At 37.6% G+C, this 25,709-nt stretch overlaps 3 protein-coding genes across 5 annotated transcripts in view; 2 read left to right on the top strand and 1 right to left on the bottom strand.

Moving 5' to 3' along the window:
* The window catches only part of emilin1b (elastin microfibril interfacer 1b), a 37,308-nt gene extending 29,632 nt beyond the window's left edge, over positions 1-7,676 (top strand). Inside the window, exons 3-8 of the mRNA XM_081347518.1 lie at positions 1,083-1,297; positions 2,277-4,397; positions 4,824-4,940; positions 5,235-5,252; positions 5,618-5,752; positions 5,847-7,676. Of these exons, the coding sequence (XP_081203644.1) occupies positions 1,083-1,297; positions 2,277-4,397; positions 4,824-4,940; positions 5,235-5,252; positions 5,618-5,752; positions 5,847-6,169 (2,929 nt within the window). The 3' untranslated portion in view covers positions 6,170-7,676. The remainder of the gene's footprint in view (positions 1-1,082; positions 1,298-2,276; positions 4,398-4,823; positions 4,941-5,234; positions 5,253-5,617; positions 5,753-5,846) is intronic.
* A 2,447-nt stretch (positions 7,677-10,123) lies between these two features.
* On the bottom strand, positions 10,124-17,372 carry khk (ketohexokinase). Of its 3 annotated transcripts, none has more exons than XM_081393933.1 (8): positions 17,031-17,372; positions 16,750-16,866; positions 14,496-14,630; positions 12,294-12,366; positions 12,010-12,156; positions 10,890-10,978; positions 10,590-10,747; positions 10,124-10,499 (listed from the first exon to the last, which is right to left on the bottom strand). In XM_081393933.1, the coding sequence occupies exons 1-8, from the start codon at positions 17,120-17,122 to the stop codon at positions 10,411-10,413; spliced, it is 900 nt and encodes a 299-aa protein (XP_081250059.1). In that variant the 5' UTR covers positions 17,123-17,372; the 3' UTR covers positions 10,124-10,410. The 3 variants fall into 3 exon arrangements, with proteins under 3 accessions (XP_081250059.1, XP_081250058.1, XP_081250060.1); XM_081393932.1 differs by lacking the exon at positions 14,496-14,630 and adding an exon at positions 14,875-15,009 and having other exon boundaries at positions 10,165-10,499; positions 17,031-17,251; XM_081393934.1 differs by lacking the exon at positions 14,496-14,630 and adding an exon at positions 14,875-14,954 and having other exon boundaries at positions 10,165-10,499; positions 17,031-17,248.
* Positions 17,373-18,006: 634 nt separating this feature from the next.
* ankef1b (ankyrin repeat and EF-hand domain containing 1b) lies at positions 18,007-25,445 on the top strand (the record flags this gene model as incomplete). The annotated part of the gene is made up of 9 exons (XM_081347831.1): positions 18,007-18,268; positions 20,039-20,238; positions 21,639-21,788; positions 21,869-21,992; positions 22,289-23,123; positions 24,014-24,240; positions 24,930-25,078; positions 25,157-25,282; positions 25,383-25,445. The coding sequence occupies exons 1-9, from the start codon at positions 18,013-18,015 to the stop codon at positions 25,443-25,445; spliced, it is 2,130 nt and encodes a 709-aa protein (XP_081203957.1). The 5' UTR covers positions 18,007-18,012.
* Between the last annotated feature and the right edge of the window lie 264 nt (positions 25,446-25,709).

The following is a 25,709-nucleotide window of genomic DNA, read 5'->3' on the forward strand; positions in this document are numbered from 1 at the left end:
GCAATGACTCACATGAAATAATAGCACAGGCAAGATTCACAGAGTAACATCACAGCAGTATTCACAATGAACCGACACAGGACAGAAAACACAAGGGGATTAAATAGGGAGAAACTAATGAGGGAAACAGGTGACGGCAATGATACAATAATGATAACAAGATGAGATAACAAGGGGGCGGGGTTACATGACGAGACAACGCAAGCACACAGCCAAACAAATGGCCATGTGCTTACACACAAAACATGGGCCTGTCATGATCCTGCCTCAAGACCAGGGAAAATCAGAGACAAGAAGGCAGAATCATGACAATTAGATGTGATGTTGATGAAAACCTGTGGCCTGATGCTAGAGAGAGGCAGGATTAGCCCCTCAATTATTTGTTCGAATTACATTACATTATATTACATTACATTACATGTTCGTATGTACTTTTAGTTTCTACCTTTTTTTTTCTCATTACTGTAATTCCGTAAATTACTACAGACTATTGAAGCAAACTGCTAATTTTCATTTACCTTAAAGAATTGTTATGTTCTAAAAAATTAAATAAATCATGTGAAAAAATGTCACTCTTTTCTTTGAAGAAAATATTACTTTGTATGAAGTCACTGAAATTGTTCAAACTGTAAAGATGAAAAGTTTGTATTTTCTGTATTGGTGTTTGATGCTAGTGTTTTTACTCTCAGTGTGTTCTGAGTGACAGTGTGTGTTATCTCAGTGAGGGTTGTGCAGAGTGTTTGGCTGCACTGAGCCTGTTTTGAGCCGTGTGTTAAGAGTTGTGTTGCTTGGAGTGAGTTTTGCAGGTGATGTGAACTGTTTAGCTCAGGTGACTGTTGGTAGTGCAGACTGTAGTTAGAGTTTTGCACATGTAGCTCCAGTTGTGCTCACTGTCGTTTAGCAATCGAAAAAAACTGTAACATATAATTTGTCTTGTTTATTTCTTACTCTGTCCCATGTATTTCACATTTAAACTAAACATTGCAAGTCAGGAAATACTGAGACATGGCTACATTTTATAAAACAGTGTCCAAATTAGAAAATGTCAGCTTTTATTTATATGGTTTTTATTTTTCTTACAGGTACAGGACCTACATGAGGCCCAGATACAAGGTGGCTTACAAAATGGTAACAGAAATGGAGTGGAAGTGCTGCCATGGATACAGTGGAGAAGACTGTAATGATGGACCAAACGGGGGATCTGATACTCAGATCTCAACAAGCAGACCTTGGCCTAGACCTTCACAACCAGGACAAACTGGAACTGGTACTGGTCATGGACAGGGTGGAGGGAATGGTAAGTCAATGTTTTCTCTAACAATAGGTGTGTTAACATGTAGTATTGCATTCCGATTACAAACTGTTTAAAAGTCCAATCCGAAAGAAAATGCTCCATGCACACACCTCAGTCAGAATAAAAATGCCCAAACCAACTGAAATTTTAATTGGTTTGAGAGGGGTGGGATAAACCTGTGCAATGACGTAGAAATTGCATAGAACGCACGGAAACAAGCTGATGTTGTTGTTGAATATAATAAATGACTGTTGTGTCAAATCTAAAATTCTCTTTCCACTCAGTGCATTGCAGAGGTGCAGGAAAACGTCACACAAGTGCTTTTTTCGGACTCTCATCTGCAGACACCTTGTTTTAGGTGCGGGAAGGGGCGATTTCACTGCCTAAATAATATAAGCATCATGCCACAAAGCTTCATATGCTCGTCGTCTCCTAATTAGGACCCGAAATAGATAAATATTAAGTCTGCTTTTTAAAACAAAGAGAAGGAGGACGGTTAGTATGCGCCAACAGAGGGAATCTTTGTATATTCGTGCATGTCAAAAGATAAAATCTGATTTTGAAGCTTATGACAAACACGCACATCAACCCGATCACTTTATCTAGAGTTCATTAGGCTTGCTGCAATAGTCTGTGTTTCCGGTATTACACGGTGTTTAGCCGCACAATGATTACATCACTTGCCGAACGCGGCACCGCCCCCACCGTGAAAACAATGAAACAAAAAAGTGTCCATATAAACGTGGCTAGTGTTCTTGTTACTTTTGTATCTGCATCTTCTGCATCTTTCAAACACTTGATAACATCTAAATATAACTGAGGCTTTATGGAAATAAAACATTAGAGCAGAGGAAAACTTTTAGAGTTATGTTTTCATTGCCAGAGTTTGACAGAACTGTGAATTCTGGGTCTGCCAAACTATTTGTAATCTACTTAACTACTCACTGTCTAAAAATAAGCATTGTGTTTGATCTTTGCCTAGGGAGAGGTGACAATGACAAGATGAAACAACTGGAGGACAAAATCCAGAGGTTGACCAAAGACCTAAATGACCTGCAGTCAACTCTGCGTGGAATGAACGAGAAATTCCAGGAGGAAATGCGCAAACCCGGTTTTAATAGTGGCAAAACACCAGCTGATGCAGCCCAGCCTGAAATGAAAGAGACCATCCATAACATTCAGACCAAGCTTGATCAGTTGGACAACCGTACTCAAGCTCATGACAAGACTCTAGTTAGCATCAATAACCACCTTGTGAACGGGAAGGGTGGAAGCAATGATCTAGACATTGGGGAAGTAGGAGGAAACAACTTCAACACCTTGAAGGAGGAAATCCTCAGAGAGCTTGAACGTCGAGTGACGCTTTCTTGTTCTGCCTGTCAGTCTGGAGTGGAAGACTTAAGACGGCAACAGCAACAAGATCGGGAGAGGATCTTGGCTCTGGAAAAGCAGATTAATGCCATGGACCAGCGTCACCGCCAGACTCTTGATGGTTTGCGCCGAGACTTCAGCCGGTCTCAAGGCTGCTGTGACACTGTGACGGACATCAGAGGACGACTAAATGAAATGGACAGGAAGATAAGCTCCACATCGGAAGCCTATGACAAGCTTAACAATCGTCTGAACGGTGAACAAGGAGGAACTGGAGATGGTGGAAGTTTTGGAGGTGGACCAGGACAAGGTTCAAAAATGCAAGAAGACCTGGAGAGAAGGCTCAACAACACTGTCCAGAGGGCAAAGGAATACTGCGCTGATATGGAGACTAACATACGGGACTCGTTCCAGCAGGAACTCAGAAATCTTCGCACTGAATTCAATAATCGTATTCTTAACCAGGACGACAGAATTAATGACATGGACATTGATATAGGAAACGTTAAAGAAACTGTATTTGATCTTGATAAGCGCCTGTCTCGGCTCGAGAATACAACATTGTTTATAGACAGGAGGTTAAGCGAATGCTCTCGGTGCTCAGGCTCAAGTTCTGGTTCAAGTCCGGGCAGTAGTAGTGGTTCGAGCTCTGGCGACACTGTGAAGTCTTTGGAGTGGAGAGTCGTTGCAAATGAAGATGAGATCAAGAGGTTTGACACCCGACTCAAGGATCTCTCTGTGTCCGGTGACTCTCTTGAGGATAAGGTCATCAACCTCAGCCATGACATTCGCAAGATCAAAGCTCTTACTGGAGACAATGGGGAACACTTCAACAGGATTGTTATGGAGATTGAGAACTGTGAGGTGTGCAGCACAGTGGAAGATGATCTGAAGAAACTCAAGAACATCACAAGCCATGCCATGGACAGATGGCAGAAGGAAATGAATTACATTAAAGGGAAATTTGACTCTGGTCAGACGGGTTGTGTGGACGTGTGTTCTGGTTTACAGGACGAGATGGATCAGTTGAGAGAGGAGGTACAGAAATGCAGTGGTCAATGCAAGATCACCCTGAATACTCCTACCGGAACGGAATCAGGAACTGGTCATCTGGATGACCCACAAAAACCACTGGATGGACACAGTGTCATCAGCAGTAATACTGGTGACCTCCGGTCAATCCAGGGAGAACTGTCTGAGGTCATCTTAACCTTCAGCTCCATCAATGACACACTAAAAGGTCTGGAGCATGTGGTCCAGAAACATGACAGCGTTATCACCGACCTTGGGAACACCAAAGATAAAATAATTTCTGAGATCGACAAGATCCAGCAGGAAATGACCGAGCATATAGAAGATAGTAGGGTACGCTTTGATAACGTTGATCAGGATGTACGTCGCTTTGGGAACAACTTTGTGGTTGAGATGGGTGACTGCAAGAGGACTGGTGATGGTCTGGATAAGAGGCTCTCTAAACTCGAAGTGGTGTGTGGCCGGTTTGACTCTGTCTCTGACAATATCCAGAAGATCAAAGAAGGCCTGAACAAACATGTGTCTAGCCTGTGGAACTGTGTCAGTGGGCTAAATGACACAGTGATTTCACACAGCGGGTTCATTGAGATCCTCCAGAACACACATCTGGATGATATCCACGGCAAGATCAAGAGACTCAATACCTCAATGGTCCATGTCCTCAAGGAGTTCCAGAGCTTTACCGAGAATGACTTAACAGGTCTGATTTCAAGTGCTGTTTTTTTATTTGCTATCATCTCAAAAGTGATGTCAAGATTAACTACAATTTGACAGCATCTAAGAACATATCTTAAATTTCCAGCACCAATAACTGACATAGCTCCTGTATTTGAACTGATATCAGGGTTGTGCATTATTCATAATTGGAATGAGAAGGGATTCTAGTTCATTTTACGCAGAATGTTTTTTCCAGAATGCATTACTTTGTGTTGAATGTCTTTGAATTGCAATTCAGTAAATTCCTCTTCCTGTCTTTCCAATTTAAATTCCAATTCAACTTCCTGTGGCCAATTCAATTCAAATTCACTCTCATGATTTGAAAGTGAGACAATTCTTGAGTTTTGCACAACCCTGGTGGATATGAAAAGAGGAAAAACTCTTTAAATAAATTAATTTCTGATAATAGGTTTACCCGGACCCCCAGGTCCTCAAGGAGAAATAGGGTTCCCTGGTCCACAGGGGCCTCCAGGTAATGACGGACCACCAGGTATTCAGGGATTACCAGGGCCAAAAGGACCTCCTGGTGAGAAATCTTTTTTCTTTTCTTTTTTTGCCATTTTGCCATCATTACTTTATTTGACTTTACTTCATTTGGAGGTTGGTTATATACTGTACTTTTCTTATATGGAAAGCTGAACCTCAGATTTTTATATATGATCTCCTTTTGTGTTACATGGATTAAGATAATAAAACATTGGAATGACATGAGGATGAGTAATTTCAAAGTTACAGAATTTTTAATTTATGGGTGAACGTCACACATTTCATGTTATATGACACTTGAACGTGACTCACATTTTGCTTTCTCCTATTTTAGGTCTCAGAGGAGAGCGAGGTATGTATTTAATTTGCTTTTAATATTTTTAGCAGCCATATCTTAGTCAAAAACTGAGGTTATTTTGATGTGTGCGAATCAATGTCTGGAATGAAGGCAAGAATTCACTGAGATATGTCTAAAGTGTCTGTTTGTATGAGAGTCAGACATTTTTTCTTTCTGTCTTGAGTGTTGCAGCATGTGTTCAGTTGTTATTGTCAGTACTGGGTCAATAGTTGAGCCAAAGGTCAGCAGCTGATCACTAAAACTGGTTGTGTAAAGCAAGTCTAAATGAGACTGAGAATAAAGGGATACATTTAGGGTTAGGAATCGTGGATGTCAATTTGAAAATTCTTTTAAAAATACTGTTGATATCTTCATTTCAGGTATGGCCGGCGCAGATCCCAACATACCACGTCTTTCCTTCTCAGCAGCTCTCAGAAATCCCATGGTTACATCTGGAACGATCATTTTTGATGAGATCTTAGTAAATGAAGGAGACTTTTATAATCCAAGAACAGGTAATCTTGGCACTGCCGTTAAACAGTCTATTTACATTTACACTTTTGCCTGCATCAAAAATAATGTATATGTATAACTTTCTCTTAAATACAGGTATCTTTACTGCACCACTGGATGGACGCTACTTCTTTAGTGCTATTCTGACGGGCCACAAAAATGAGAAGATCGAAGCCGTGCTGTCCAGGTCTAACTATGGCATGGCTCGGGTAGACTCGGCGGGTTACCAACCGGAAGGGTTGGAAAACAAACCAATGGCCGAAGCCAAACCAACACCAGGTTCTCTGGCTGTCTTTAACATCATCCTGCCCCTTCAGCGAGACGACACAGTCTGCATAGACCTGGTCATGGGCAAACTAGCCCATTCAGTGGAGCCTCTAACTATCTTCAGTGGTATGCTTCTATATGAAGATGTGTAGGGGTCTTTTAACTGATTAGCACTGAGACTAATCAGACTCAGAACCAGCAAAACGACGGGGCTAGAAAGAGACACTCTAAATGACGTTTATCCGCCTGGGATGGCGATGCATTGATTTTCCTTCGGTATTGTTTCCAATATTGTTAGACCTCCTATGAACTCCTTGAACAGAGAATATAGTTTTTAAATGGAGGAACTGTTGCCCTTGATATGTAATCCTAACCCGCATTTTTGGAGAAGTGTTGTAACAAATACTACTGCAGGTTTGTGCGACCGATGTTGACGATGTTCCTATTGAGATATTTCCATGTTATATGAATCACAGACATGAGTTATGAATAATTCCTCATGTACCGAAGATGACCGTGAGGTCTGTTCGACTTCCTATGTATGCAACTGCACGGTAAATACTCTGCCAAAGAGCTTGACTCACAGTCAGGGTTAAAGGTTAGCCTGATGAGTGTGGAATTCGGGAGATTTGATGAAAGGAATTCATATTTTTTGCTGTGAATGTTTAAATCCTGTGCTCCTTTTTTCTGCTTAGAGTCAAGGGATGATTTTTAAATCTACAGTACGTGACTTCATTTCAATTATTTCTATTTTGCTTCATTATAAGTGCCAAGTTTCCCAGGAATAACCTCCTGCTCTTACCAAAGATGCTTTTACTTAATGAAATATGTGGTTGGTAGTTAATGATTTCAGGAAACATTCAATGTTATCCAACCTGACAATCAGTGATGTATATCATTGCTTCCATACAAGCTCTCCGAGTGCCTCTGGAAAATTGCAAAGAGATGAATGCAATGAAATCTTCATAACTCAGGCACACATTCTGCAATGGCTTCTAATCAACAAGAAATAGGCTTTTTTGTACATGCATCGTTCCGCATTTTGTGATCCCGTCGAAGCATTTACAAAAACATCAGTTCTACTGCAGTGGTGGACCGTTGCATTTTGCTCCATATTCATATTCCAATCTCACAGCCTGAGCTTTCAATGGAGATTATTATCAAACAGAGTCTGTCCTTAATGTGGTTCAACAAAGTGCCTTTGAAGAAAAACAACGCCGAGGATTCAGAGGGTGTCCTTCATCAACCGATTCTGTCTGTGTGGTCTCGCTTGAATGTTTACTGTACGACAGCCCAAAGAATTTTGAACTACGCGGCTTTTGCTCTTTCTTGTTTGAAACATGCTTGTGCAATTTTACAGATCGTTGGGAGGAAAGATCTCTGTGTAACGCTATGAAATTCAAATGGTCAAGAATGTTGAAAATTAAGGCTGCTATCTTTTATGTGCTATGTTTCATTTATTATTTTGAGGTATAAAAAGATTCCCCAGCTCATAAAGTGGACGTTTCGGCAGCAGCGTAAGCATTAACACATCTATTTACATGTAAAAGAGACCAGATCTAAAAAATGTATAGTTCCCTTTCATGGTTTAACCTGTTACCTTGAATGTGTACATTGGCAACACGTGTGTTTCAAATAAAGATATTTAATTTTACACATATTAATCTCTGCTGAGCTTAGTATTACAGGGTTCTGTCAGGTATTTTGGATTACTGGAAGACATACCATTTAATTTAGCACCGGTATTGTGCAAAACACTAAGCAAACTACTATTCATTGTCTCAAACTCAATGGAAAGCATTCTGGTACTCAAGAACTTTGATTCTGTTGAATAGAATTCCAATCAGTGATTGATGGTGCACGTCTTGTCACTGTCTATGACTTTTTTTCTCTATTCAACATAGAAAATACCAATACTTGAGTTGCTGGATCATTTGTCAAAGCAAAATTTGATTGGAAACATGTTCTCAAATAGAAAACACCCACTGTTTCTAAAAAATATTTTTAGAAGCATGTGCACAGAAACGGTGTGATTAAGGAGAGGAGTGCACAATGCATTTCATTTTCCACGTCGCAAGCCAGAGAAGTCGTTTGGAGATTGGCTGGTGATTTAATGGAAAGAAAAACATTTCTAGGTGTCCATCCATAGTCATACTGGGATGTAGTTCACAATGAATAATGCCTTGTGCTGGTAAGTGAATCTCATGCCCTCTCTCTGATATGTGCCACCATGGGGAGTTTCCATGTTTTTCCACTTCTTTATAATATTGTATTTCTGTATTGCTTTTAATACTTTAACAACTCTAAATCCAGTGTGTACCGAAGACCAAACATATGGTTTTTTTTTTCTTTCTTTTCTCTGTGAATGTCAACATGAAACGCCATTCACAACCCATTTTACCTCTGTAATGTAACATTTCCTAATGAAACAGAATATTCAACTAGTAGATGTAGGGAGAAACGTGATTTTATCCATCAGGAATTAAATCATCCGAAGCACAGAATGGAGACTATGTGAATATTCAATGGATTCATGGCGAAATGAATCGGCATGCACATTAGAGGCTTTTTGACTAAAGCTTAACTTCACCCCTGAGAGCATCTCAATATATCCAAATGGTAATGCTTTTTTCTTTCTTTTTTTAACAGATCTATAGTATTTTACTAAACTAACTATTGTCAACATTTTAGAAAAGATGCATAACTTTCAACAACTATAGCCTATTGTAATTTGGCTATTGATTATTTGGTTACACTTTAGATTAGGGTCCAATTCTCATTATTAACTACGACCTTCACCTCAGTAAACTCCTCATTACTGCTTATTAATAGTTAGTAGTTGTTAAGTTTAGGTATTGGGTTGGATTAAGGGATGTAGAATACGGTCATGTAGAATAAGGCATTAATATGTGCTTTATAAGCACTAATAAACAGCCAATATCCTAGTAATATGTATGCTAATAAGCAACTAGTTAATAGTGAGAACTGGACCCTAAACTGAAGTGTTGCCAGTTATTTTAGTTTACTCCGCTCATATTCATGTTTGCGGCTGAGTCAAAAAGGAAAGTTGGTTCAAAGGCAGAGTAAGTTATTACATTCTGATGAAATGTTAAAAATACTTTTTTTTTTTCTTTGGAATAATGTGCACTGATGAATCTTGGCTAATGGGAGTCATGTTTGAGGCTGGAAAGTAAGAACTATTAACAACAATCAACAGTGATTACTACAGATTTCTAGGCATTTGAAAGTTCATATTTCCTCAAATTTGAGAAAAAGGTGCACTTTTATGCATGCATGAATGAAAGAAGTTTTGTTAGTGTAATGTTTTCCTAAGTAACTATCAGACAGATACTGTCAGACAGACAGGGTGTCATTATTGCACATTGGGTGTGGTGAAAGTGCTGGCCAGCTGTGTCTAAATGGGATTGGGTGGGAAAATGTCACGTATCCTGTTTGTCTTTCATCTTTGTGCACTTATATTGAGCTGTCTTCCTCCTCCTCTTGTTCTCTGCATACAGTGCAAACACACAGGCCTGTGCTCCCCACTGCTGTAGAGATGCTTGCCAACTCTTCAGTATCAATCAGGGAACAATATCACTCAACTCCTCATAACTTATAAGAATTATCAAAGCACTGCTGAATACTATATTCACTAAATACAGAACATTTGTAGCGATTTGATCATTCTAAATTGCCTGCTCAAATTGCTTATTTGAAATGAAGTTCACCTGGTTCAATATAACTCAAAAGTTTTTTTTTTTTTTAAAGAAGTCTCTTATGCTTGCCAAGGCTGCATTTATTTGATCAAAAATAAAGTAAAAACAGTACTATTCTGAAATATTTTTTCAGTTAACTTTGATACTGATTTGGTACTCAGTTATTATCAATCATAATGGCTCTTATTATCAATGTAACTTTTTGCAGGACTCTTTGATTAATAGAAAGTTTGAATATAGAAATTCTATTTGAAATAGAAATCTTGTTAAATTATGAATCTTTGCTGTTACCTTTGATACATTTTATGTAGCAGAAAATCTGCAAATTAGAGATTTCGAGTGATTAGAGTAAATGATTTCAGAAGGATCATGTGACACTGAAGCTTCAGTGATCCTTATGGTAAATTTTTACATTTATTTTATTTTATTTTAAAGCATCAATGAAGAGTAGTAAAACAAGTTTAAAACTTTAATTTAATCATGCTAATACAGAGGTATCAGTAGAATATCCCATTATTATTATTTTGCATTTACATTAGTTTTTTCTATGTGAAGCAACACTATTCAGTCTATCATCATACCTTGACAATGACTAGTGTCTAACAACACTTGTTAAGTTTCAGCAGAGCGTGCTTCATGTGTGTACTACATTCCAGCTGTGCACCTCTCCGCCATGTTCAGTGTAAAATTCCATCATATCCATGGACACCGCATTTTTTCCCTGCAATCTGGCAGCCAAATGTCAGAGCATCCTGTAGGCTGCCCCCTGCAGAAAAGAGAACCAACCCGGCTTGAACTGATTTACACAACTTACAAAAACTCATTAAGTGTTTCAGAATCAGACTTGCATTCATACCATTTGAAAGGGAATACAGGACAGAAGCATTGAACGTATCCCCTGCTCCAAGTGTGTCCACAAGCTTCTCAGGTGGGAATGCATCTGAATGGATGACTACCCCGTCGGGACCAATGGCATCAGCACCCTTTTCCGCCCAGGCACAAATGAGGGTAGCTCTAGACACACAACCAAACTCACGTAAACGCATGAAATGGCTAATATTTGAAAAGAACAAACCCTTGAGCAGTTGTTATGATTATACATAGTCAGTCAGCAGTTTTTAGAACACTAGTGCCATCTAGTGGTCGTTTTACTCACCCCTTCCTCAGACGACCGCTGAAACCCTTCAGTGCAGCAGAGGCCGAGTCAAACCCAAAGTGCTGGGCCACGTCCTTACTTACAAAGACCTGAGTGAAAGCGGTCACAAATAAACAGGTTGTGTAGTGTTCAAACATGTCTCAAAGCTTATCAGCAAGCATGCAAAAAATTGGCACACTCAGATTTCATATATATATATATATATTCATATTTATTACATATTTTGCCTTCAGCTCCCAGTAACAGTGCAGTATCTTCAGCTCTCTTTATATATCATGTCATTATATACACTTACCGTTTAAAAGTTGGGGTCGGTACGATTTTATTTGATTAAAAATACAGTAAAAACAGTAATACTGTGAAATATTATTAGCATCATTGCTCCAGTCTTCAGTGTCACATGATCCTTCAGAAATCATAGCATGCTGACTTGCTGCTCAAGAAACATTTCGGTAACACTATATAATAACGTTCAGTTGTAACTAATTTATAAGTGGTTAGTTAATGATGAACTAATCATTCACAAAACATTCATAAATGATTAGCAAGTGATATACTAACATTTTATGTATGTTTTGTAAATTCCGTTACAAGTAATTTACAATTGATTAGTTAACAATTAACTAATCATTTACAAAACATGAATATGCGTTGCCAACATTTCTTATTATTGTCAATATGAAAACAGTTGTGCTGCTTAATATTTTTGTGGAAAAAGTGACACATTATTTTATGGATCCTTTGATGAATAGAAAGTTCACAAGTACAGCAGTTATTTAAAATAGAAATCTTTTGTAAAATTATGTCTTTACACACATATATATATATATATATATATATATATATGTGTGTGTGTGTGTGTGTGTGTGTGTGTGTGTGTGTGTGTGTGTGTGTGTAAATATATTATATTATATATATATATATATATATATATATATATATATATATATATATATATATATATATATATATATATTATTTTTTGTGCTTACTATTTTTTGTGATCTACTAGTCTGAGAACTATTCCATAATGAGCACTTGACTATGTAGTTTATCCAAGTTAAAATAATGTGTTTTATTCAGGCAGGTTTGAAGTCTAACACATGTAGAGAAATCATACCAAATCACCAAGAGGGAAAAGCTGGTAGAGGGGTTCCCTGGTCTTTTCGATTTCCACAGAGATGGTGATTCTGTTCTTCTCTTCCTGTTTGCTGTTATACTCTCTCACCCTCTCGATCATCTTCACCTGTTCGTCAGCATTACGGCCCTGAAAATGCATTCATAAAACAATCAGCTCTCTACTTGTGGAATAATGTGTCTCTTAAACAGGAAGGAACTAAATAGTGTGACTAGTGTGAACTTGGGCTGTTACTATGAAGCAAGATATTTGGCAAACACTCTTACCTCCCAGTGGACCCACTTGTACTGGCTCAGGTCCACCTTTGAAAAGTCTTCTACAGAAACATCTGGCAAGTTTCTGATTAAACAGAGAAAAGTCGATGAAAGTTCTCTTGTATGTTAGACTACAACAATCAGTGTTCAAAGAACGATTAGTAAATAATAAGTAATGACTTTGTGTAAATGATAGGTCAATATTACTATTGATTATTGTGACATGATCTGCTGTAATTCTATAACACAAAACTGTTTACAGTCACAAACTGAATCAGTGATGGTCTGTATAATGGGAAAAAACGTAGCTTATTCCCTTAGACCAGATCCCTGTCAGTTTGTATACAGTACAACATTTGATAACAGTCATCAGCACAGACAAATAGTCAGCTTTGGGCTGTTATTTTAAGATAATTATGATTATAAACCAAAGTCTGTCTCTCAGCCTAGAAGGAAAAGGTTTGGAAAGTTCTCAAAACAGGTTTTAGAGACAAGAAATATTATTCAAGGCCAAGATTAGAATAAATGTTGTTTTATATATTACTTTGCTACAAACAAAGCAAATACAAGTAAATGATAATGTTCAGTCAACCAGTCGTAACCGCAAATATAAACCTCACCAGGCCGATCAGGACCTTGACCTGAAGTGGAGAGGTTTTGTATCATTCTGCAGGGGTTGAACGGATGATTGAACATTATCTCACTTATTACACGGCTACTCTTCAAATAAATACATAAATAGACATTGATTTGATCTGAAATTATATTATTATGTGACGTGACACTACTACAGCTATGTAGTAAAATCAGTTGCCAAGGACACTGGTCAGTTATATAGTTTAGTGGTCACTATACACAAATATTTGGCCATGCAAATGTTGAAACTGGTCAATCAGAATCAAGTATTTCAGAGAGCCATGGAATAAGTTAGCTAGTTAGTAAGCTTTGACAAGCTTTGTGCTGTTGTGTGTTGTTTAAAACAATTGATTAAAATAATCTTGGACAAAACGGAAATTTAAAAAGAAAATAAATTAATGACAATAACAAATCCCCCCAACAAATAAGCACTCAAATGAACGCATGCAATGTCGAATTGTCAGGATTTCATAAAAGCATTTACTTTAAGACTTAGGGTACGTTTACACGACAACGATGTACTAAAAACGGAAAAAGTTTTCCTTTACGCTTTTCTCATACAGACTACAACGTCAAAACGATCCCTGTTCACATGGATCCGCGAAAACGATAAAAAAAACCCTGCTGTACTATTCATGCCAGGCCAGTAGTTGGCGATGTCACTTTGTAAAGAAGCACTAAGCGCCTATAGCCTGAACACGTAATACGTGTTTTTACAAATTAACTCTTTCCACGCCAGCATTTTTTTTTTTAAAGTTGCCAGCCACCGCCAGTATTTTTGGTAATTTTCACAAAAGTTTCATGGCCCCCAGAAAATTTTGTTGTACGAATATCTGAACATGCAATTTATCAAAAAAAAAAGAAAAGAAGAAGAGAGCCTTTGGTTAAAAAACAACAACAACAGTTTTATCCTAGCTTAGTGCATTTTTATCAACACTTGAATATGGGTAAGATTCATAAAAAAAGCTAAATTTTTTGCAAAAAACTGAGAAAATTGCGTTTTTGTCGAAGACTACATCCAGATCGAGTTCAGAACGATGATCAAAACACAGATGGAATAGATCGAGTTTAACACGCCCAAGCTTCACAGTCCTGTCGCTCGTCCTGGGTGGACATTTCATTCAGTAACATTAGGCAGTTTTGATTTATATGCTGTTTAATGTTGATGATCGTGTTATTTTACATATGATTACATATGATATCGCTTGTTTCTGCATCTTCCTGGCACGTGTTTTTATCAGGAGATTCAGTACTCTTTCAGAAGATGAGTAATAGCGCCCCCTACCGTTCACTATCACAAAACTTGCACTTTGAAAATCGTTTTCAAATATTTGCTTTTTCAGGCCCCTTAAACGCCATTGTCGTGTACATGAACGGCCAAAAAACGCATACAAAGTTTTGTTTTTAGTTGAAAATGGTGTCGTGTAAACGGCCCCTAAATTACTGTCAATTACGGCAGTGCCCCATAATAAAGACTTTCTCAGATTATGTTTGAGAATGGGAAATGATAATTTACCAGGTACCCATCTAACTTTGATTGTTTGTTATGATTATTGTGACTTTGGATGATACTCTTACGTGTCTGAGAGCACGACAGTGCGAGAGCCATTGGTGGGACACACCACACAACAGGCACACGGGGTCTCACCCCACTGCTGCCAAGCCACACCAGATATGTCCACCCCACGCCGTGCAAAATCCCCCACGATGAAACTAGTACAGCAAACAGAGAGGTATTGCAGTGACCCATATGCAGTGGCACTACTGACTGATTTGAGCAGGAAAGGAGCAGGCTCACAATGATTGCCAAACTGATCTTCAAACCATGCACCTTCAGTGCACCTTTTAATATGGAAAAAGCAATAGTGCACTTGTTGTTTTGATGTGTCAGGAATTTCTCAGCTGTCCTGTGAGGAAAGAGTTTTCATAATACTTACACAAACTCTCACACACAAACCTGTTCATATGCAGAATTGTACGGCTTCCTGTCGCCACGCTGCTGATTACTACAGAGGCTGGAAAGGAGCATTCAGCATGCTCCAGAAGAAGAGAGATGTCAATCTTGTACATTTGAAAATCATTCAAGATGAAGCTAGAAGAACAAATTAGCAAGGAAAGGTATGCATACAGAACGTATGTGTGCAGATAATGTAAACTAAGAAAAGAAGTACTTTTGGGAAGATGTCTGAGGGAGTAAGAAAGTATCCAAATATCAGTAGGGTACAACAGGGCTATTCTCTTTTAAACCACTAGATGGCACAAAAATTCAGCACTTTTCTTAACAACCTCTTGAAGATGCACGTGGAAATTTTGCTGATCCTTAAAGGAGAACTCCGGTCAATTTTAACATTGAGCTCATTTTTTTGTACATTTGGAGTGCTGTCAATACAGTCAATTCGGTTGAAGTCCAAAGTAGTCGATTGCCGAGTTCACGCGCGTGATCATAGGTACTAAACCTATGCGCGTGAACTCGGCAATCGACTACTTTGGACTTCACCCGAAAACAGGATGTAAACAAAGGTATTTGCGCTGGTTTAAATAACATCATTTTTATACATTTCTTTCACATCTACTGCAGTCAGATTCACACGTGTTCACTCAGAAGGAATCACTCACATTTTCTGTGCACTTGTAATGACACATCAAGGATGTTAAGAGGCTAAAAGCAGGTTTAGTACTTGCCCTATTGAAGTCAGCAGGGTGCAATTTTTAAAAATAGAATAACTCGGTGTAGGCAACACCGATTTTTGTCGTTGTTCTCTGTATTGACAGCACTCCAAATGTACAAAAAAATTAGCTCAATGTTAAAATTGACCGGAGTTCTCCTTTAATGCGATCGCGGACAGCAATGTAAAGTTGATTATGCACTAATTTGATGTTTTTTACATTGTTGTAGATGTATGCAGCAAATGAGAATCAATCAAATTATTGAATATATTTTGAAACAAGGACCTTTGTTAATGTTTTTCAGTTTTGTTCAAGGTAAATAAAGCAACAGTTTTTCAATAACTGAAGAATGTGTAAAAGTATGATAATTAGGGTAAAAGGCACCCCTGCTGTTGGGGCAAAAGGCACAATAATTAACATGATGATAAATAGCTGGCTGACTTTTCCATTTGTTGACACGACATAATTAGATTCAGCGGTAAATATCATATATTAAGTTGGGTGTCCATCTGAGAGATAATCTCCATATTTATAATGAAACCATCATATTTAGGATTATACATCATTATACATCATATCATATAATAAAATATAATATTTATAGTTACTACTGTAAAGCTATATTAAATAAGCAGGGGATATCATTCAATGCTTTCAGAAACATTATTATTTTTTAAAAAGGAATATATTTTAAAGACAAAAAAATGAATTAAATTATCAAATTAAACAGAAAATAATAGTGCAAACTATTGCTAAAGTGATTACCTTAGACATTATTAAAGACACTTTTTAGCTAAAGTATTTGTATAATATGTGCCTTTTGCCCCATGTGTGGGCTAAAAGGCCCACCTTGCCACCTCTTACATTTATAAGATATCTTTAAACAAAACAAACCACTTTTATCATTTATTTTCACACAAAATCTGCTGCTCCATCAATGTTCAATAAAAACATATATATTTTTTTCTGCAATCACACACTATCGGAGAAGTAAAAAGCAAAATTTTCTTATGGTGTGCTTTTAGTCCCGTTGCACCCTATATCTTGGTATGTTATAGCCTTATAGTATAAATGGATTACACACACCCACACCCACACCCACACCCACACACTGTCATTCTTTTTATATTGTAATTTAACGTAATAGTAGGCAGAATACACTTACTCGGCTACTGGTCCGGGAGCCAAAGACCCCATAAATGCACACGGGGCCCCAAGTAGAGACAAAACAGTGCACGTGTTTGATGCGTTTCCTCCTCTCTGCCATCTCTGAGACAAACACCTACAAACCAGTTGCGTTATTTTATGACACCTGTGATGCAACATTGACTGCAGGGTATAGCAGAACACTCTAGCCTAGGCTTATATGTTATGGCTGATTATGCGTTTGAAATGCTAAGGCAAAGGTGTATTAATAGTAATTAGAATGTTATCAGAATTTCCCACCTGGTATCAGTATCTTCTTCCGGGTATTTATCCACAACATTTATGATATCCAGACACACCAAACCAATGCTGAGTATCTTTTTGTCCCCCATATTCTCCCTGCAGAACTAAATCCTGAACTATGGACTTTGGTAGAAAGGTCATAACGTCACATTATCTCGAACAGAAGCGGGTGAGCGTTTCTCTCTCACCGTGAATGGGACACACACACTGTAAACATTGGACACGAAGTCTACCGGGTTTTGCCGAGTGTGGCCGAAAGTGCCAGCGCGAGCGGAGCGCAAGGACACGACGATTCCCGAATTTTATCGAGAGCAGTCGAAACTTGTGCTAGCGCTTTGCGTTATGTTTTTGATGTAAGCTCTGAAATGCATTTTGCTGTTTAAAAACACAGAAATTACATATTCTTTGGTTAGTCATAATTTTAATCTTTATGAACATACAAATATAACTGCATTTTAGTAAGTAAGTATTCCTTAAGTAAAATAAAACTGCCCATAAAATCTCAGTAGGTCGTTCCCCCAGAGTGGTTGCTAGGTGACAAGATGGATTCGGTTAAATCACAATACTAGCTACATGTTGACTTTTCCTCCAGTTCAAGGCAGCTATTTGTGTAATGTATTTATTTCTTTTCGTGTATATGGTCGTGAAACGGATATTTGTTAGAGACTTTTTAAAATGATTGCGTTTGTATAAATATTATATGCGCTATTATATGGCTATATTCAAAAATATGAATATGCTATTTGAATGAAAGTTTCATAGCATTTCTTAATATTTGTATGTAACTTTACACATGATCTTTCAGTTGGCTTATTAAATGTTTTTCAGTGTTATTTATTAGTTCTTAAGACCAGGGAAACACAGAGTTGAGAGAACGGAGATGACTTCAAAAAGTGTGGCGAATGGCAACGTGGAGGTCCTCCAGATCTATAAACTCCTGCAATATGTACGGGAGAAGAACAGACCACAGATAAAAAAGATGGTCCAAATGGGGTTTTCCAACCTGATAAATATGACTGAACCCAAACAGGGACTTAGTGCCTTGTATCAAGCAACTGTGGACCGTGATGAAGACCTCGTACAGTTCCTTCTGTCCCTGAAAGCCCAGCCTGACATACAGGACAAGAAGGGCTGCACACCAATGATGCTTGCTGCACAGTTGGGCTACTACAAGATTGTGTATCTCTTGATCAAACACAATGCAAATGTGACACTCACAGATGAAGAGGGGAAAGGTAAAGATCTTTTTAGAAGTTCATGTTATGTAGCCTACTCTTCAATTTTAATAGATCTTAACAGGCCTTGATGAGTTTGTCTTTACCTGTTGAAGTGTCAAAATATCCCTTGAAAAAAAGACGTGCGCTTATTTGTATTAACTGCACTTGCTTCAAATCTTAAAAGTATGCTTTTAAAAAAACTGTCTACTTGCAAATAAATAATATTAATGAAATATGGCAACTTAAAGGGATAGCTCACCCAAAAATGAAAATTACCCCATGATTTGCTCACCCTCAAGCCATCCTATATGACATTCTTCTTTCAGACGAATACAGTCGGAGTTATATTAAAAAATGTCCTGGCTCTTCCAAGCTTTATAATGGCAGTGAATGGCCCTATGAAGTTTTGAAGTCCATAAAAGTGCATCCATCCATGATAAAAGTGCTCCACACTGCTCTGGGGGGTTAATAAAGGCCTTCTGAAGTGAAGCGATTTACGGTCGAAGGAGTGACCCTTGAACTTGACGCAGAACGTAATGACGAACGCGGAAGCACAGAGGATAGAGCAAAACAAAACACAGTCATGAATTAGAAGTCTAAAATGACAATTTATAAAGAGAAATGCCGGAGGAGCTTGAGTTTGTTGCCCAGACCTGTTTGATTGAACCGCAAGAGGCGTCAAAGCTTACGCTACTCCTACATCGTCAAGTGTCTATTGCCGTAAGTCGACGCATCTCTTCACTTCAGAAAGCCTTTATTAACCCCCCAGAGCAGTGTGGAGCACTTTTATCATGGATGGATGCACTTTTATGGATTTCAAAACGTAAACAGCCATTCACTGCCATTATAAAGCTTGGAAGAGCCAGGACATTTTTTTATATAACTCCGATTGTATTCGTCTGAAAGAAGAATGTCATATACACCTAGGATGACTTGAGGGTGAGTAAATCATGGGCTAATTTTCATTTTTGGGTGAACTATCCCTTTAAGTGTACTTAGAGAGTACACTTTCCCTGGTTTCACAGACTAAAATGCATATTTAATCTGTTTTAACTGAAAGCAGCTTACACTGATATATCTTGAAATATGTCAGTGCCATTGTTTTGTCTCAAGATGCACACCAGTAATGTTTTTTTCTAAGGCACGTTTAAAAGCTATTTAAATGTCCCAGGCCTAATCCTGGCTTAATCCCAGTTTGTGAAACCAGGCCGAAAGGTATTTGATTATAATTTTAACTGTATTGTGTTAATTGATATTACAATTAAATTTTAAATGTACTAAACAAATTCAAAATTACAAAAGTGTAATTGCAAATATATTTAAATACATGACATACAAGTTTCAATATAAATTACATTAAAGTCCATTTTTGACAATAGAAGTAATTATAAAATTATATAAAAAGATGAGGTTAAGCACTCTTATAAGTTCAGCAAATTATGTTTAAAATAATGTAAATTATTAAAGTCTACATTTAATTAAAAAACATATGTAATTAAGTGTCAGAAAACATTACATTCAAACTAGAGCGGTACTTATAGTGTACTACATATACTATATATTTTTAAAGTTTATTATTTCATAATGAGTACTCTTTTTAAAGTGTACTTTTTCTCAATGGATATAACCCAGCCATTAAAATTATTGTATAAATGCAAAATATGTTTTTTTTTATTCTTTTATATAATATTTTAATTAATTTCATTGGTTTTATATCTATTCATTCATGCTTGATGGGGGAAATGTAGAATATGTGAAACTTAGTGACTTGTGTTGTTTCACTTGTAGGGGTGCTGTTCTACTGTATCTCTCCATCTAAAGAACATGCTCTCTGCCTGCAGATGGCGCTCAACAGCAATGCAAATGTCAACAATGTTTCTAACCCAGGGAAGCCACTGCTTGTGTTTGCTTGTGAAAATGCAAAGGACTGTCAAGACTTGTGCATTCGCATTTTGGAGAAAGGAGCTGATCCAAATGCAGTAGATCAGGTCTCATATCATAGTTCAAATTAATGTTCCCTGACCAAAAAAAAGTTATACATTGATGATTCAAAGATCTCTGATATAATATTACAACATAAAAAAACTGGTAAATCAAACCTTTTTGGAATGGAACAGTTTTTTGAACCTTGAGTCAAAATAATTGATAGGCAATTACGGCTCATATGATATTAGAGAATATGGAGCTCATACTTGAGGAGGAGAAAAACATCTATTTTATTCAGAGGCCCAAACTGAGCAAAAACATGCTATTTGGAGTAGTTATAACCAGATATAATTTTTGATTTTTTTTTTTTTTTTTTTTACTTGTGGGTGCAGGACACTATAGTTAATTTATGTAAGTGAGGATAGTAAAATAAAGTAAACTGTGACATATTATACCCAAAAATTCTTTATACAGTGGACAACCAGTAAAATTTATAAAAATGTGGGACCTAAAAATTATTGAGCTGACTATGTTCTGCTTTTTTTTCTTTAATTGCTAATGCGACCCAGACTGAACAAAATTAAGCATTGCTTGGTAATTGGTTGACCTAAATTGGTATTATCTAATTGTGTACTTAAATTTAACAGCTGACTGATATTCAACCTAATTCATTTGTGAGACAGTCTAACAGAAGGAGGGGCAAAACCAGTGAAATATGAGTTCTTGTCATATTTTATTACCATTTTCTAAACTATAGTGAATAAACTGATAATGTGAGAAATGTTGAAGGTGTCTGAATAAATTTTGGTTTGACTGTATAAGGCCAAAAAGTAATATGGCATTCTGAAGCTTGTAATGTAAATCAATGAGATCTTTATATCAGTACAGCAGACTGCTTACATAAAATGCATATTGGTTGTCACTTGATATCTCCCAATAATATGTCTTAGTAAGATTATGTTTAAATAACAGCCTGTATGATTAAAGCTCTGTATTATATTATTGTGGGGGTTAAAACATATAATGCAATGCATTATGCATTATCATAAAATGATTGATAGATGATTGCGAGCCTGTTTAATACTCACATTTTAACATGATTTTGAAATTTCAAACATTATAAAAGTTATTCTTATTTTTAACTTAAAAAATCAGTAAAGATTTCACAGCAAGAAGGCATGTGCACCATGACCTGAAGAGGGACATTTTTAGAACTATACTATACTAGACTATACTAGCCTTTTACTTGCTAAAAAAGTATCAATCATCAGAAGGCATGTCGTAGATTGTGTACAACAGGATTTTGAGCAAAGTTTTGAGCATGTCGATGATCTAGAGGCCTTCGAAATGTGTATATCAAATATGATACAGTCGGCACTCGGCTTTATAATAGGCCAGCAAGAAAATGTGGATTTTGATGGAGTTGAATCAGTATAATGTGTCATGTTTTGGCTCCCCAAAGGTGACACGGAGCTCTGCACTCATGGAGGCATCTAAAGCTGGTGCTTTGAAGCTCGTTAGAGCCCTTGTACAAAAAGAAGGGAATCCTAACTTACTTGATAAAGAAGGACGGTGCGCTGCCCACTTTGCAGCAGAACGAGGTTTCCTTGAGGTGATGCCATGGCATTCTGAATAGCACAAAATCTGCCATTGTTTAACTTTGAAGAATATTACTATCTCTGCTTTGTACAGGTTTTACAGGTGCTGTCTGCATACTCTGCTGACTTGGGTATCAGCACTTCAAAGGGTGACACACCATTGCACTTTGCTGCTGCTGGCGGCTTCAATGAGTGCTGTAGATTCCTGGCCCAAAGAGGTAGGCTGGATCTAATGTCTTTCCATTATTCACAAGAACAAGTACTGCCTTCGTTAAATGGGTCATGAAATTGTACTCCACAGTTTAAAATATTAAGATTTGTTTTCCAAACTTCTGAAATGCCAGGATTTATAATCGCATGTCAAAAGAAAAACTATTAGAAATGTGAACTATTGGAATTTGTGTCATTTCAAACTTGACGGTATTAAATTAAACATCAGAAAACTCATTCATTCAAAATGCTAAAAATACTTTGCTGCCTTATTCATAGCAGTACTCTTTCTTATCTGCAACAGGATGCAGTCCCAAACTGAAGAATCTGGAAGGTCTTCTTCCAAGCCAGGTCGCCAAAAACAATGGCTGCAAAGCTGCACTCAAGGAGCTCAAGAAAGCAGAAAAAATGTACAAGAAGCTTTCTGCGCCTGATGCCGTAAACCCCAATGAACCCTGGGCCGTCACCCTTCACGACTGGTCATGTGAACATGAGGCAACCTTGCGCAAAGCCTTTGAACCTGCTGAGGGACTGGATAAACCTGTTGAAAAAGTTCCTCTGGAGACATTTGTGTCTTTACTGCATGAGCATCGAGCTCCTGTAAGTAACGAGAATCTGCAAAGGATCATCAAGCAACATGATGTAAACCATGAAAGTGTCATCAATTTAAATGAGTTTTTTAAAGGCCTCAAGTACCTCCAGAAGGCCTTTGTCATCTCATCCTACGCTCCTAAGCCAGCCAAGAAGGAAAAGGGTGGAAAGGAAAAGAAGAGTGCCAAATCTGCCATGCCATTGCCCATATGCACAATGCCACCTGAGCTGATTTCCAAAAGAGAGGACAGTGGACTACCTTACTACATGATCGAGAACTACCAGCCGTTCGCTGACACCAAACGTTTCAACCGAGACCGGCTGCCAGTTCATCCCATTGAGAATGACTCTGCTTGGTATATTGATGATCCTGAAAAGATCTATACCAACATCAATTACTGTGTAAAGACTGGAGATATAGATTCTCTTAGTCTGGCATTTACCCAACAAGTGCCTGTTGATATCAAAGATCAGTTCTTTAAGACGCCACTCATGACAGCATGCAACTGTGGCAACTACGAAGTAGCTAAATTCCTCATTTCACTGAGGTAATGCTACTAAGAAAAATAAAGAAATATCTTCTTTTGTTTACACTTTTAGGGCCCTATCATACACCCGGCGCAATGCGGCGCCAGGCGCGACGCAAGTGTGTTTTGCTAGTTTCAGTCCGACGCAATTATCATTTTCACGTCCTGCGCCACGTTGTTTAAATAGCAAATGCATTTGCGCCTATTTGTGCGCCCATGACATGACACCCAAAACGAGGTGTGTTCAGGCGTGTTGCTATTTTGAGGCAACTGAAATAGACTTAAGACTTATGACTTTAGACCAAGTTTCAGTTAGTCAATGGCGCAGTATTTTATTTTTTTGTTATTTAAAGGGCACATTAGTAATATGCGCCTATAGGCGGTCCACATCGCGTGTACACTCTGCTTATTACACACACAGGGTGTGCAGCACACAAACTAGCCAAATATTAAAAATAAAAGGATTATAATGTAAAAGATTAGTATTGTGTACATAAAGATATGGTGGAATCTGGCTTGTCCCGTAGATGGTCTGCTCGTGCGCTTTAACCTCGCGCACGAGCAGATCCGTTTCCTCGCTAGAGAAGCGTTCAGTTTTTCCGCTTGCAAATTCCGCCAAGTAAATAGCGAATCCGCCATGACGTGAGCGCAACTGGCTTTTAAACGGAATGGGAGATGAGACTCTGATTGGTTTATTGTTACGCCCAAAACACACTCATTACTCATTAAGAGAATAGGGACAACCCTTTTTCCCCGTCGTTAAACTAGCAAAAGTTGATTCAGATACGCCCTAAGTGCACTTGCGCCATACGCTCTAGACTATGCGCTTAGATCGTTAAAATAGGACCCTTCATGTAACAAGATGATAGACTGTGTCATTTGAAGAACATTTTGTTTTTTTGACTCTATAGGGCTGATGTCAATGCAGTTGACCAGTTTAACTGGACGCCCCTCCATCATGCTTGCCATGCAGGTCATGTAGACATTATCAAGATGCTGGTGCAATCTAGAGCCGTGGTTGATGCAGTGGCAATGAATGGAGCAACTCCACTCATGAGAGCTATTGAAAGCTGTCGGTTCAGCTGTGTAGAGTATCTCATCAAAGCTGGAGCCAAAGTCATGGCAGAAAACAAGAGAGGTACTGGTTTTGATATTGAAATGTCTGTCTCTACACTATAGTTTAGTAAAAAGTTTTAGGGTTGAAGGCTAATTTTTTTTTTAAAGCAATCATTGTGTAATGCGACCTGTTGTTATTATTTTAGGTCATTGTTTTAAAAGTGTGTTTGTTGGATGATCCTGTTATGGAAGAAAGAGTTGATTTGAGACGTATGAAATGTTTTGGTAGTTTTAGTGCATTTTAAATTCCAAGTTTAACTGCTGCGCCAAGCTGAAAGTTGGTATGGAGAACCGTGTGAAGAATTGTTGAGAAATGTGTCCTAAAAGAACAAACAATTTTAAATAACTGTTTTCTATTTTAATAGATTTTAAATTGTAATTTTTTTCCTGTGATGGAAAAGCTGAATTCAGTGTCATTTGAAAATAGTTGTGCTGCTTAATATTTTTGTAGAAACCATTATATATTTTTTTCAGGATTCTGTGATGAAGAAATAAATTAATCTGTTTCTTTCATTTAAAATATAAATATTTTGTAACATTATAAATGTCTTAACTGCCACATTTGACCAATTCAATGCATCCTCGCTGAATAAAAAATATTAATTTATTTTAAAAATGAACTGTATATTACATGAACTGTATATGTATATTTACTTTTTGTATCATTTTCTCACTTATTTGAACAACAATGCATTTCTTTTGTGCTCACAGGGCAAAATTGCTTGGACATTGCTGTAAAGTATGGTGATGCTAGAATCATTGCATTGGTCAGTGACAAATCCAAAATTCTTCGAAATGAAGTGAAACCAGAACCAACTTTGAAGCCAGCATCAAAACCAGCTTCTTCAGGACAAGGAAAGGTGAAATAAAATATCTGCCTTTTTTCTTATATTTAGGCATAGCTGGGATGTTTAATAAGTTGTCTGTGTCTTCTGTAGATTCGATCATCATCAGTTTCAGCAGCTGTGAAATTAGAGCTGAGAGACAGTATCATAGTTAAGAACCCAAAGTTCAACATTCAAAGTGGCACCAACAAGAATGACATCAGCTTTGTCCCCAAAACCGTAAGACAGTAAAACTCTTAGACAGACAGACACTATATAGATATAAATATCTGTGGTTTTGTATGTGTGTTTCTAATATCTGATGTTTTCTGCATTATAGCTTTGGGGAAAACAGCTCACCGACAGCCCACAGCACACTGATAAGAAGAAGGAAACGCTTTGATAAGAAGATGATTCTCAAGGACTTCATACACTTTAACAAGTATCTCAGACCTGAATGGGATGGGGCGTCTGGGAAGGGAACAAATTAAATATCTCAGCGCAATAGCTGATTTTCATTCAGAGCAACTGTCTGTCTTTTTATTTCTGACAAATTAGTATTTCCCAGACTTGTTTGACTTCAGTCAATTGAGCAAAAATGAAAGATAGGTAAAGAAAGACCACAGAAAGAAAAACCCTATAAATCCCCTCCTTTTTTGACATTGGA

This window comes from Scardinius erythrophthalmus (genome assembly GCF_964197995.2).
Source record: "Scardinius erythrophthalmus genome assembly, chromosome: 19".
NCBI lineage: Eukaryota > Metazoa > Chordata > Actinopteri > Cypriniformes > Leuciscidae > Scardinius > Scardinius erythrophthalmus.

Coding starts and splice junctions, on each gene's coding strand:
- khk (XM_081393933.1), bottom strand. CDS start 17,122: ATGGGGGACAAAAAGATACTCAGCATTGGTTTGGTGTGTCTGGATATC. Junction 14,631..16,749: donor GCTCCCGGACCAGTAGCCGA/GTAAGTGTATTC, acceptor TTGCTGTACTAG/TTTCATCGTGGGGGATTTTG. Junction 12,157..12,293: donor ACAAGTGGGTCCACTGGGAG/GTAAGAGTGTTT, acceptor ATGCATTTTCAG/GGCCGTAATGCTGACGAACA.